The sequence below is a fragment of the Lissotriton vulgaris genome, chromosome 11 (genome assembly GCF_964263255.1).
Source record: "Lissotriton vulgaris chromosome 11, aLisVul1.2, whole genome shotgun sequence".
Taxonomy (NCBI): Eukaryota; Metazoa; Chordata; class Amphibia; order Caudata; family Salamandridae; genus Lissotriton; species Lissotriton vulgaris.
The window spans coordinates 724,003,063-724,016,517 of NC_141699.1; the positions used below are offsets into that span (position 1 = coordinate 724,003,063).

General features: G+C 43.9%; 1 protein-coding gene across 2 annotated transcripts in view; it reads right to left on the reverse strand.

Annotated features, from left to right (window-relative positions):
* The window catches only part of LOC147683385 (glypican-5-like), a 1,567,690-nt gene that overhangs the window by 998,624 nt on the left and 555,611 nt on the right, over positions 1-13,455 (reverse strand). For both annotated transcript variants that reach the window (XM_086943808.1, XM_086943807.1), the window contains exon 3: positions 7,490-8,184. In XM_086943808.1, the coding sequence (XP_086799934.1) occupies positions 7,490-8,184 (695 nt within the window). The remainder of the gene's footprint in view (positions 1-7,489; positions 8,185-13,455) is intronic.

Sequence of the window (13,455 nt, forward strand, 5' to 3'; positions counted from 1 at the left end):
TTAGTCTGAGGGATTGAAGAGTCTATACTAGTTGCCATGTTAGAGTTAATTATTTTCTCATAAATAGTGTCTATTTTCTTGGTGAAGAACTGGGAGATTTCATCGCATAACTGTTGCGATGCCGACTCAGAGCTTTCACACGCTACTGGTTTGACGAATGACTGTAGAATTTGGTACAAAACCCTAGGGGAATTTCCAGCAGCTGTAATTTGGGACGTGATGTGCGTTTTGCGTGCTGTACGGATGGCTTTATGATAAATGGACAGAGAGTCCCAGTAGCGGCTCTTATCATCCGCCTGGTTGGATGATCTCCACCTTTTTTCCAGTTTTCTTGTGGCTTGTTTTAGCGTTCTTAGATGTTCTGAGAACCACACTTCTTGTTTGTGTGCTGGCCGGGGTTTGAACAATTTCAGAGGGGCTATGTCATCTATGGCTGCCTTAGTTGCCCTTTCGAATTTCTTTAGAGCAGTTTCGATGTTCTCTGAGGAAGTGATAGAGGGTTCGACAAACCTCTCTTTAAATGAGATTTTATTCATTTTGTGCCACTGTCTTCGTTTACTGGGAAGAGAAATCGGGCCTGAGGGGGTAGGTTTAGAGTGGGGAGTATAGAATTCAATAATAAAGTGGTCTGTCTAAATAACTTGCGTTGGAGGCAGGCAGGAGACCAAAGGAAAATTGGATAGGACCAGATCCAGGGTGTGACCTGCCTGATGAGTGGGCCCGCAATTGCGTTGTATTAGTCCCAGTAGGGACAAGTCAGTCAGTAAAGATTGTGCCTCACTACAATCTTTTAGTTCACTGTGCACATTAAAATCCTTTCTCAAAAAAGTAGTTGGCAATTTTATTACACAGCTCCTGATTGGCTGTAAGGGTTTGCATGCGTGGAACAGATAGTTGTTTTACTATTTTAAAACTCTCTTTGGAGGAATTTCTGGCCTGAATAATTCTGTCAGCGAAATATTCTTGTTTTGCTTTGAAAAGCAGCTGTTTGTAAACTGCGAGACTTGTTTTGTGGTCTTGCCTATTCTTGTCATTGTAGCCCTTTCTCCACTTTCTTTCTAGATTTTTACAGACTAATTTCTGATCTCTGAGTTCGGGAGAGTACCATGGGGCAGAGGGGTTTTCTCTAGTTTGATGAAGATGTTTTAAAGGTGCTAGTTCCTTACCTGCCTCTGCTAGCCTGTTGGAATAGGTTTTGGTGGCCTCATCTATGTCTCTAGGCATCAACGGCATGGTTGATGTAAGCTGTTGGTGTAGTTCCATAGTATCTATCTTATTCCAGGCACTGGTCACTGAAAATTTTCTTAAAGGTTTAGGGATTATACGTTCGGGCAAGAAAAGACCGCCGAGTGATCTGACCATGACAGGGGGAGGAAATTGAGGGTTTCCAATAACGAGTTGTTTGAAAAAATACCGTCTAGTGTATGACCTGCTACATGAGTGGATTCTCTCACTAGTTGTTTTAAATTTGCGCATTCCATTACTTCCAACAACCGGAGGGTATCTGGATCTAGGGAGGCCTCCAGGTGAAAGTTAAAGTCCCCCAGAATGGTGTAGGAATCGAGGCTAATCCCTCTTTCCAGTATACATCCTATCTGTGCCAGAAACCGCCCTCTTGGGCCCAGGGGCCTGTAGATAAGGTACCTCTAAAAGAATAGTGGTGTGAAAAATTGAGACAGAACTCCAAAGCTTCACAATCCTCCATAATATTGGGACTAAAAAATGCAGAGAGGGATTCATGATATATAATAGCCAGCCCCCCCTTTTTATGGGGTCTATTCAAAGTGTAACAGAGGAAATTGGGAGGTGTGGCTTTGACTAGGTCTGGACCAGAAGAATCATCTGTCCATGATTCTGTGATAAATGCGACCAGGATTCCTTTCTCTTCAATTAAGGAGGCACACTCTGTACTATGTTTGACCAGGGATCTGGCATTAAGCAGGGTACATTTACGGGCCAAATGAGAGGTATTATGGAGTCCGTTTGTAATTAGCGGTGGTGGGGTCCCTATAGATTCCAGAAGAAGCTCAGGTAACATGGTATTGCACTTTGGACACTGTTCCTTGCCCTGAGGGAGTGCAAAATCCATGTACGATGTCGAGCACCTCTGGAATGAGGTAATAGGATTGAGGGCTTTAAGTGTAGTATTTGAATATTGAATTCTGTCTTTACCTGACAAGATCCGACCAGGGGGGATGGTGCTAGGCGCAGGTCTGGCGCGGACGGGTGCAGACAGGCTTGCCTTTGGCGCGCCTTCGGCGCTCCCGCTGCGCGCGTCCGCTGCGCGCTCGCACCTGCATCTGTTTTTGTACCGGCAGGGTCTCCCAATGCTAGACCGCTGACCGGAATACAATCAAGATGGCGGCGGTCCCGCGTTTAGACTGCGGGGGAAAAGCTAATGGAATGGAGGTAGGTGTATCTCCAATGTGCAAAGAGCAAATTAAAAAACACATAGGCATTAAAACAGAGGTTAAAAACACATAGATTGTATTTAAAAACCCGTTTCTCAAAGTGCCCCAAATGGTATTCTAAATAACCTCAGTGCAACAGTAGTTCTGCAGTAGTGCGAATTAGGTATTTTAAGTTAGAAAAGGTGGTTTCTCCCGCCTGAGCCTCAGGAGGACTTCTCTGATCGCGCTTGCACCTGCATCTGTTTTTGTACCGGCAGGGTCTCCCAACGCTAGACCGCTGACCGGAATACAATCAAGATGGCGGCGGTCCCGCGTTTAGACTGCGGGGGAAAAGCTAAAGGAATGGAGGTAGGTGTATCTCCAATGTGCAAAGAGCACAAAAAACACATAGGCATTAAAACAGAGGTTAAAAACACATAGATCGTATTTAAAAACCTGTTTCTCAAAGTGCCCCAAATGGTATTCTAAATAGCCTCAGTGCAACAGTAGTCCTGCAGTAGTGCGAATTAGGTATTTTAAGTTAGAAAAGGTGGTCTCTCCCGGCTGAACCTCAGGAGGACTTCTCTGATCGCGCTCGCACCTGCATCTGTTTTTGTACCGGCAAGGTCTCCCAACGCTAGACCGCTGACCGGAATACAATCAAGATGGCGGCGGTCCCGCATTTAGACTGCGGGGGAAAAGCTAATGGAATGGAGGTAGGTGTATCTCCAATGTGCAAAGAGCAAATTAAAAAACACATAGGCATTAAAACAGAGGTTAAAAACACATAGATCGTATTTAAAAACCTGTTTCTCAAAGTGCCCCAAATGGTATTCTAAATAGCCTCAGTGCAACAGTAGTCCTGCAGTAGTGTGAATTAGGTATTTTAAGTTAGAAAAGGTGGTCTCTCCTGGCTGAGCCTCATGAGGACTTCTTTATAACCCCTTAACTGCTACGAACATTCCGCGCCAATGCGGAACGTTCTATTGAGCGGGCGGGGCCGCGATGGACAAATGCTTACATGTTCTGTGTTTATGTTTGTCAACCCCCCTGAAATCTACACAGCAAAAATAAAGTGCTTCTGACTGCTCCTAAATTGAGCCTAATCACTTGTAGAAGACGTTCATTTTCTGTAAAAGCTCCTGTGATCTGGAACTCACTACCACCGGGGACTTCAAAGGGAATTTATATAACCTTCTACCACCTTCCATAGGAAGGGCACCAGGTATAAATATTGGACCTCAGAAACCACCTATTCAGTGCACTTCTGAATCTGTGGATACTCTGCCAGAAAGAAGGACTGATGTCCTGATTAAAGGTCTGCCACTCTGTTGAACTGCTGACCTGAATGGACTGCCGCCCTGCTGTGATGGCCTGCTCCCTGTTTCCCTCTTGACTAGTTGAGAAGGAGTGGATCTGCATCTCTTGAGCCAGAACCCCAGAGTTACTCCAAGGGCAAGTTTACTAACATCCTGATCTGAAGCCTCAGGGACATACCAAGCTTCCAACAACCCTGCACCCCCATCTAGACTCTGCCATCAGTAAGTCTACCCTGCTAAGTGGTGTGCTCCCAGTTTGTGATCTTTGGAAGTGGGCCTAATGTGCTCTGCCAGCCTCTGTGGATTCAGCAGAACCAATGCATCTACTTTGCTGCATGGCGCAAACCCAATCAGAACTGACGCAATGCCGCTGCACAAAGCATCTTCTGAGAAGGCTACCGCATCCCTCATCAATGGCAGCCTTGACAGTGATGTCGGACTCCACATTGAAGCAGAACTGATGCATTGGCCCGACTGCATAACACATCCTCGAAGTTGGACTTCGGATCGCCTCACATACCCTTGTCAACAGGATTCTCGACAACGATGCAGGACTTCGCATCGCAGCCGTGCCATACCTCAGGACAGGCACATCACTTCAACTGCAAGACTCATCTTTGACACAATCCTTTCTAGCGCTCCATAACAAGGATTGAAATTACTTTGTTCCACATGTCTAACTGGGTCCCTGTAGGCAGTCTGTGCTCCATTGTGGTCAGCCTGAACTTGTGAATTTGTCCCGGTCCGGTGCACACAGATATCCCCAGTTGGTGCTTTGTGCTTTTTGGTGCTATTTTCACTAAAATCTTGAAAAACATCATATCTCCTGTTCTACTGATTGGATTTTTGTTGCCTTGGTCTTGTTTTATTTATCAAAATGTACTCTATTTTGCTAACGTGTTGAAGGATCCTTTTGGGGTGTGTTTTCACTGTTTTACTGTTTGAAGTATTGCACAAATACTTTACACATTGCCTCTGAGTTAAGCCTGACTGCTCTGTGCCACATTACCTGAGGGTTGAGCAAGGGTTAATTTTAGGGTTGCTTGTGATTTCACCCTGAGAACAACTGTGGTTGCTGACTGAGAAGGGTTTCATCCCTCTCAACCTGTAGCCCAATTTCTTACAAAATGCTTTTACAAAACACTAGGCTGGTAACTTTTAATAAATGTCTTGACTACTTAGGAACATTTGTGATGCCATCCTAGTATGTCAACTTACTAAAAGTCACTGGTAAAATCAAGTGACTTAACTTTATTCTTAGCAAAATGTTTTTGGAGTGGTACTATACATGTGGCAATAATCTCAGTATCTTATATTAAAGTCCATGACCCAGTGCTCTTTACTGTGGTAGGAAGAAGCACGATGTTAGTCGAGCAAATCAATAGACAAAGATATTGGAATATATACTACCTGGTGTCCCTTTTGTGTCAGATCCATATATAGTCTCCCCACACCTGCAGTACCTCTTGTCTTACCTAGAGGACCCTCTCGCGTCTGATACCATAAACTTGAAATTATTTCCTGAAGCTACAGTATCTCAAGTGGTTAATAAGTAAGATACAATCTCTCTAATGACATTGATACAGCTGATAAGTGTAGCTTCAAAATGAAAAATGCAGTCAATCAAAGTGGAGGTATCCAATGGCTGAAGTAGTCTTAGCCAATGTCCCGAACTGTGTGTTGTGGTGGGAGAGAGTTTAATTCAAGTGCCATTCAAGCAGACTATAGAATAGACCGGGTGGACTAGAAACCTCCTGTATGCACTTATTTTTTTATTTAAAAATTAAGGAAAACATGAGGCTGGCAAAACAGCTGAAGCTGTCTTTAGGCCACACCTAAAAAGGGCTTATTGTGAGCAAAGTGTTGTGTCATACTGAATTTGTTTTAATTTCATTAAGCAGTTTTTGCTATAACGAAAATCAAAAATTCCCAGGGACATAAAATGAAAATCGCTTAACCCAAATACCTGTATCCGCAGTTGATTGGTCTGCATGAAATTTGAGCTAAAAAACCTAAGCTGGATGCATGAAACAACTATCAAATTTCATGTAGCGGTGTCAAAAGATGCCAAAGTGATTAAAGCTGTATAGAAGATTCAACCAATTCCAAAGAAAAGTGCAACAGAACCTTAACTACACTGTTGTTATTGCAAACTCTGCAACATAGCCTACGTGTTATCTAGGAGTTGTGCTTCTATGCTCTTGAATGTTGTTAAAACTCATCTGTTCATGTTTCTCTTCACTCTGCCATCTATCTCTAAAAACACAGACATGTGATACCACATTCTCAGACAGCAAATACACTGAACTTTAGCTGAACTCAAAATCTTTTCTTCACAATCCATGAAAAACACGTTTTACATTTGACATTAATCATGATGGTCCTGTAGGCTTTCAATTTCATACACATTCCTAAGGGAACCACATCATCATGTAGGGCAAGACCTACAAGCAATGGATGAAGAACAATATTATTCATCCATGATGTTGTCCAAACCAACTACCTTAAAAAACATACACAGAGCAGTGGCTTCCTCATCAGAATCAAGAAGTTCAAGCTGCTCCTCCAAGTAAACACTCAATAATCAATGCCATCTTTAAAGACAATCGAATAGCTTAACTGATGACAAAACACTTCTATTAAATCATCATTAAAACATTCAAGTAGTGCCTCAAGAATGTTTGTGTTCCTATTGCTGAAGATAATTTCAAGGCATAAGACTTGAGAGGAACGCAGAAACACTACCAATGCCAAAGTAACCTTTGAGGCAATAGTTGCATACTAAACTTTTTGAACCAGATCCCCTCATCCCAACAGTCTTTATTTTTCACCTCTTAATGCACTGGATCAACAATTGTTGAAGGCCTTTGGCCACTGAATTGACCTGGAATCTTTAAGGATTTTTGACTGGGCTGCCTTCTCACTCAGTGGAATTGGGGATGTAGACCCACCATCATCTACCCAACCCCTACAACAAAATTTTATTTAACAGCTGCAATTATGCTCAAACACATGATCCCCCCGGAACCCAAAGAGCTGGTAATTCAAAAAGAAACCAATAATTTGAAAAATGAAATAAAACTAAGCAGCAATGTACATTAATATAGCAATGATAGCAAATAAAAAGATGGCCACTATTGATATGGCATTTCTATGTCACATGTGGGCTGATTTAAATTTTGATAAATGAGTACACCGTCACAAATGTGACGGATTTTCAGAATACCTTATTGCAAATGCATTAAGATATAGATGTGGTCTAACGGGCTAGTGCGGTCCATCTCAAATCTGGGGAACAGGGTTCGAGTCTTGACAATGACGCTCAACATCCAGTGATTCTGGGCACATCACTTAATCTCCTCAAGCCTAACAAAAATTATTCTGACCTTGTGTAACATACTGGTCTTCTTGTAAAGTGCACTGATACTTTTGGGTCAAGTTTGCGCTATATAAAACTCAGAAAAAAAACACGCTCGTAATACAATGGACGGGATATCGGTAACATACCTCACTGATAAAAATATAACTCAGGGCCCTATGCATTTCTCACTAATGAAAACCAATGACAAGAAAGTTACAGTCCTTTTATAGTGCTTCTGAGTCCTCCAACAAGACATTTGGAGATATATAAGAGCAAGTTGTCTGAAAAAAAGTTTCTTGATGGAAGACAATGTTGAAATGTTTTAACATGCACACTGTCTTTACAATTATCCAAATGTGGATTTTATTTGACAACACATCATTATGAGCTTGGATTTGAAACAAAATCACTGTACTTACAGTAGCAGAGAGCTGAGGTCCATTCAGCTGGGCATAGAGGATAGCTTCATTGACCACGCTCCGAATTCCCAAGAGCGCTTGCTCAAGGCCATGGGATCCTGCAATTTCATTGGATAGATATTCCAGTGTAGATATGTAGTCCCTCCAATGAGAGTCAAGCTCCGCCACGCTGGCCATGCATCCCCTCATTACATTGAGGCAGTACCCAACACATGGCCTGATTAACGTTAAACCCTGGCAATGTGGGCAATACTGCATCTTCACCAAAGCTCTGCTGCATTCCTTTGTGATAGTCAAATGCTCTGTCAGGTTTATTACCTCTATACCCATATTTAGAGCTTGGCTCAACACCCTACTTGCCCAGAGAGATTTTGATAGTTCTGCAATCATTTCTTTGTAGAACTGTCCAAAAGGATTGATATCCTGCCTTGTTAGTCGCAAACACTCAGTATATTCCTCCGACAAATCAATAATCCCAGGATTTATAAGGCGACTGTAGACCAATGGGAACAGGCTGTCGAAGAACCGCAAGGCTGCACTTCCCACCGTAGTTTCAGCACCCAAGATGTATAGCGATACATCTGTGAAGAGCTCTTTAACCGGTTCCACAGCTTCTCTTGCCATACCTCTATACGCCGACTCAAATAATGAATTTGTGTGATTTACAGCAAGCCGAACCAGTGATTCAAAAGCCTCTGAAAAACAGAAGAGAACAGTTAAAATAGAATACAACTATAAGAGTGTTCCATTGGAGTGGGTGGACATTAAATGGCACACTAGAAATGGTCTAAAAACAATATTATTCACTCAAAGAAAATGTACAAAAAATATACACACCCAACTTGGTTATCAATGTAGCTTGCTGCTTGATGTTAAACCATAATGAAATGTCCACTTATTGTGCACCCTGAGTGAGGGATAAGTTATCATCGAATGTGTGACCTTGTTAAAGCTATTTCCTGGTACTGAACAGCATGTACACTAGCCTCTGCAGTGGAATATAAAGCTTAAGACAATCCAACTTTTTTGTTGCACTATCACAACATTATGCAATGAAGGAAGCTATATAAAAAAATAGTGAAAACAAAGGGATGCAATTCGCTACTGAAAATAAGAAAATGAGAGGTTTTAAAGCCTGTCATATTTTACAACAGGCCACACGTGGATTGGCTAAACACCATCTTTTTAATATATTATGTTATGTACCTAAAATGGGCATCTTATAATCCGAGACGTCGAAGTACACAACAATAAAAAGGAGTCTGAGGAGAGGGCATCCCTATCCAGTTCAGAATATTTCAGAATAAATTGATTTTACTTTCTGCAACGTCATTGGTCATGACCCTTTCTATTCATGCCGCAATTCAGCAGGCCAACGGCAGCATGAAAATCAAACTGTGGTAGGCTACCTCAGAGCAGGTTGGTATGGCAGGGGCTGCAGGGCATTGCAGGTGGACGCCACTGTGTCTTTACAGTCACCCTGCAGCGGTGGAAGAGAAGCGGGGGTGACGTATACTGAGGCTACACGTCTCCCACCAGGAACAGTTTGGCGGCTGCCAACACACCCGCAGGATCAGACCCGCTCGTCGTCCAATGTTGGATCGTGAGCCTGAGGCCCATATGCTGTGGAAATGACAGACAACAACACAGTGATTATCGTTACTAGCAATGACCTCGAGCATGTGCACTCGTGCTCTTTTATTGGCTGGGTCACCTGACCGGTGACGCCTGTGTTGGATGGGTGTGGGGTGGCTGTATGGGCCAGCCCTCGAGGGAGTGGCTGACAAAACACTAGACTGTGTACAGCAGGACACCACAGTCACTATTGCAACATAGCTAGAGAAATTGAAATTGACTAATTAGCCAGTTTGGGGTCTATATGAGCCACTCTAGAATGTCACTTTTTTATCACTGGTCTCTGAGGAGATCACCTGTTATTTAAGCAACAAAGTTCACTTTAGAATGTATAAAAAATGTACAAATGATGGAACATTCCGTCGTTTAAGAACAACACTGTGCCGCAGAACTGAAAGTCTCTGCTAAACGTCCAATTTACGGTACAACTTGGAGAAGAGTTCAGCGTTCATATGAGGAAAGCTGCATAGCTCTATTACCTAATTATAGTCAGTAAAATCTACATGTTCAAGTTTTAAGCAAAGCCAAAGGCTAAAGTCCTACTTGAGACAAAGACTACTTAATTCGGAAAACAGTTTCTTGAAAAATAAAATCATAATATAGATTGATTTCATGCATTCACTTTTCCTTAAGGATTTCCAGTTTACTTCAAACTTGATCTTTATTTTGTGCTTGCTGCATGCTAGATAACTATGCATATTGTAACTCACATAGATGCCTAGTCTTCACTTTTGGACAAGGAACTGAATTTAACATGCTGTAATATCGTAATATCCAAATGAAGAAACAATCTTCCTTCTAGCAGAGGCCGCCACCAAAGGGGGCCTCACGGGCCGGTGCTATGATAGCCACCAGGGACCTGGAAAAAGCCAGTTTCGGCTGCTTCAGTGCGTCCAACAACAAAAGAGGATTCTCTTCCTCCCCTTACAAGAGTGCGCGCCAAAGGTGGTGTGAAAATACCTGGCCAATAGGTAGCCAAGTGATGTTTTGAACCCCCCAATGGGGAGTTATAATCGCACAATCGCCCCAGCACAGGCTACTTTTGGAAGCTGGGGGAGGGGCACTGATCAAGCAAATGAGTTTGTTTGGTGAAGGTGTGCTAGCTACATCACTCCTCCCATAATTGGTATATGACTGTCTCTTTTCTTTCATTTATGACATCTGCGTGTGGAGACGACACGCTGGGTGGGTGAATAGGATCCAACTGTGCTCGCACACAACTGCGAGAAATGGAACCAGCTTTCTGCGACCCTGAGGGGATTAGAGGCAGCATCTGCATGGCACCCCGAGGTCTTGGTGATCCAACTGGGAGGCAGAGACCTCGCACAGCTTGGGAGGCGGGACCTCCTCCACCCCATCCAAACAGGCTTGGCGAAGGCAGCCAAGCTGAGCGGCAGCACCACCATCATATGTTCAAAAATAATTACCAGGCTGACATGGTGAGGCGCCTTGTCAAATAGCGCGGTGGATAGCCCCAGGAGGAAACTAAGCAGCCAGCAGATTTTACAAAACCAATGGCCTGGAGAGCATACGTCACAGCCTGATCAACCCAGGACGCCTGGAGCTTTATGCCCAGGTGGGGGTGCATCTATCGGAAGAAGGGTTGGAAATTTTCTGGGCCAACCTATGGGCATTTCACACAGACAGTTATTGACACTTTTTCCCTCATATGCTCCATGCCACAACATTTTAATTGGACCCAGCCATTATGTAAATCAGTCTTGAGCCTGCTCCACTGAAAACAGTCCATCCCGAACTGCCAGGCAATGTCATTTCTGAACTGGAGCACAAGTAATCCAGGACTGTTTTTGGCATTAATAGGGCTCATCAACCAGGTATAGCTTAGGTCCAGTGGCATATTGTGCATTGGAGTCATGTCTGGGCATAACCATCCCACTTAGGGAGATGGATTGAATGCTTCAATTAATCTCAGCCACTGGTAATCACTTGGGCCACATCCAAGCCATCATTATTTTACACACCATACCTCCTCAGTTTGGACCCAGACATATGCAAATCAGTCTTTACACTGCTCCAACGAGATCACTCCATCCCACACTGCCAGGCCAGATCCACGCTGAACTAGAACAGAAGCAACTCAGGATTGGTTACACCTTTTTTAGGGCTCATCAGACAGGCATAACTTGGTTCCAGTGGCTGTGTGCAAGGGACCCATGTATGGGCATACCCAGCACACTCAGAGCAACACACTGTAGTGTACAAAAAAGTGAAGGATTGAACGCTAGAATTAACCTCAGCCGTTGGTAATCACCTGAGGCTGCATCTCAATCTTCTCAATCTACCAGGAAACAGTGCTTGTTGCACTCCTATTGGGGCCTGAGAGATTTTACCTCACCTAAAATGTCTACTGACTTCAAATGTAATGATGCAGTGGTATGTAAGGAGATTAGATACAGTGAAGAGATTATTTGAGTGGCACTGCAGTCCTTCCATTAGCTTCTCATCTCCCCGTGGTTGCAGCAATTGAGTCTCACTGGCACTGATCGTGGCACTCACTCACTAGAGCACTAACTTCCTGGAGCCTCAGAAAGAGTGAGCTCACAAAACAGAGTCTACCCGCCTGGGATGCAATAGTGACTGTTGCTCACTAAAAGTGAGAGCAGATCAGAAGCCATGGCACTTTACCATGCCCTCCACCACACCCTGCTGTTGCATCTGATATTCTCCCACCACCCCTGGAGAGAATGAAGTGGCACTTCTGCTATGCTAACAAAAGAGATTCACTCCTGGAGGCCCAGCCTGTCCTGCCACGACAAAGAAGCTCGACCTGCCAAGGACATCAGTCAGGGTCCCCTGCCAGTGTCTCCTATCCACGTTCCGGGTTTTATAGAGAGGGAGCATGAAGGAATACCAAGGGGAGCAAGAGTGATTGGTCTAGGAGAGGTCAGTGATCAAGCACACACAGCCACCAGATAGGCAGGCTCACCCCAAATACAGGATTGCACAACATCCCAGTCCAGGGTCTGAAGAACAGAGGACCACTCTCATCCCACAGAGCTCCTGGTGCCAATCCCATACAGGCCCATTCCTTACCTCCAGGCATTTATTAATCCCCCGGTCCCCCAGGGCAGCCACCACCAGGGGGCAAGGTTCAGCCTGGTATTGGAACTGCAGTACATGTGCTGCCTCAGTGAGTGAGTGAGTAAGGTAATATATTTCTCTCGGTTCAATGCAGAACTTTCATTGTCCTTGACTAAGGTCCTTAGTACGACTTTGGCGGTCCTACAGTGGACAGTGCAACATGCCGTCCACTGTAGTACCACCTAAGTCATGGTGCTGTGGCAAGATTGGAACTTGAATCCTGTTCTGGCACAGACTGCCGCTGTCAGAACACCGACTGCACCTTCTTGCACAGTGTGGCATACATGCCACACCATGCAGGAAATGGGGGTCCAAATCTAGCGGGGGCACTATCCTGTGCCCCCTCTGCATGCACCCCCAGGCCCAGGAGTGGCATAGAACCCTATTTGGACCCCCTTAGTTACCTCACTGCCACCCTTTTCATGGAAAGGGTGGTGGTTTGGGTTAATTATAATCTTGGCGGTGCCGGTGCCACAGTGGCAACGCAACCATATTACTATGCCTGACCGCCGTGCCGCAGGATTCTGGATTCCGGCAGAAACAGCAGCCCTGTGATGGTCTGACCGCCACACTCCTAACTAATGCGGCACACGGTGCCGCAGTGTGCCAGTGATCAGACCACGAGAACGGCGGTCCTATGTACTGTTGTACTCGTAATAAGGCCCTAAGTCTAGATCCTATTCTCTCAAGAAGCAATAGATAATATGTGTATATATATACATATCTCTATATATATCTCTATATCTATCTCTCTTTCTCTCTCTCTCTCTATATATATATATATATATATATATATATATATATATAAAACATTCTGCTTTGCAATCAACATAAAATTCAAAACTAAGATGAGCTTTTAATGTTAAAGGCACTCAAATCTACAATGTAAGAAAAACGTTTATTTGTAGTTTTTTATACGCAGTATGTCTTCACTTTTTATTGTATGTGTAGTTTCAACAATCACGTGATCACCTACACCAATGTATTTAAATGTAGTTGTTTGAGTAGTCAAGGTATGTGAGCAAGGCTACCCGTTAGTCGAAACGCGTAATCCTATCTGACAAGATCTCGCACCTGGTTAAATAAAAGTCACTGCAGCCAGCAGTGAGGAAGTTATTCTGGAGTCTGTGTTTTTCTCCTTGGGGTGGATCAAAGCACCGGAGCGGTAATTGGATATATATATATATATATTCACCGAAAAAACCATAGGTTTCACACCAGTTATAGTT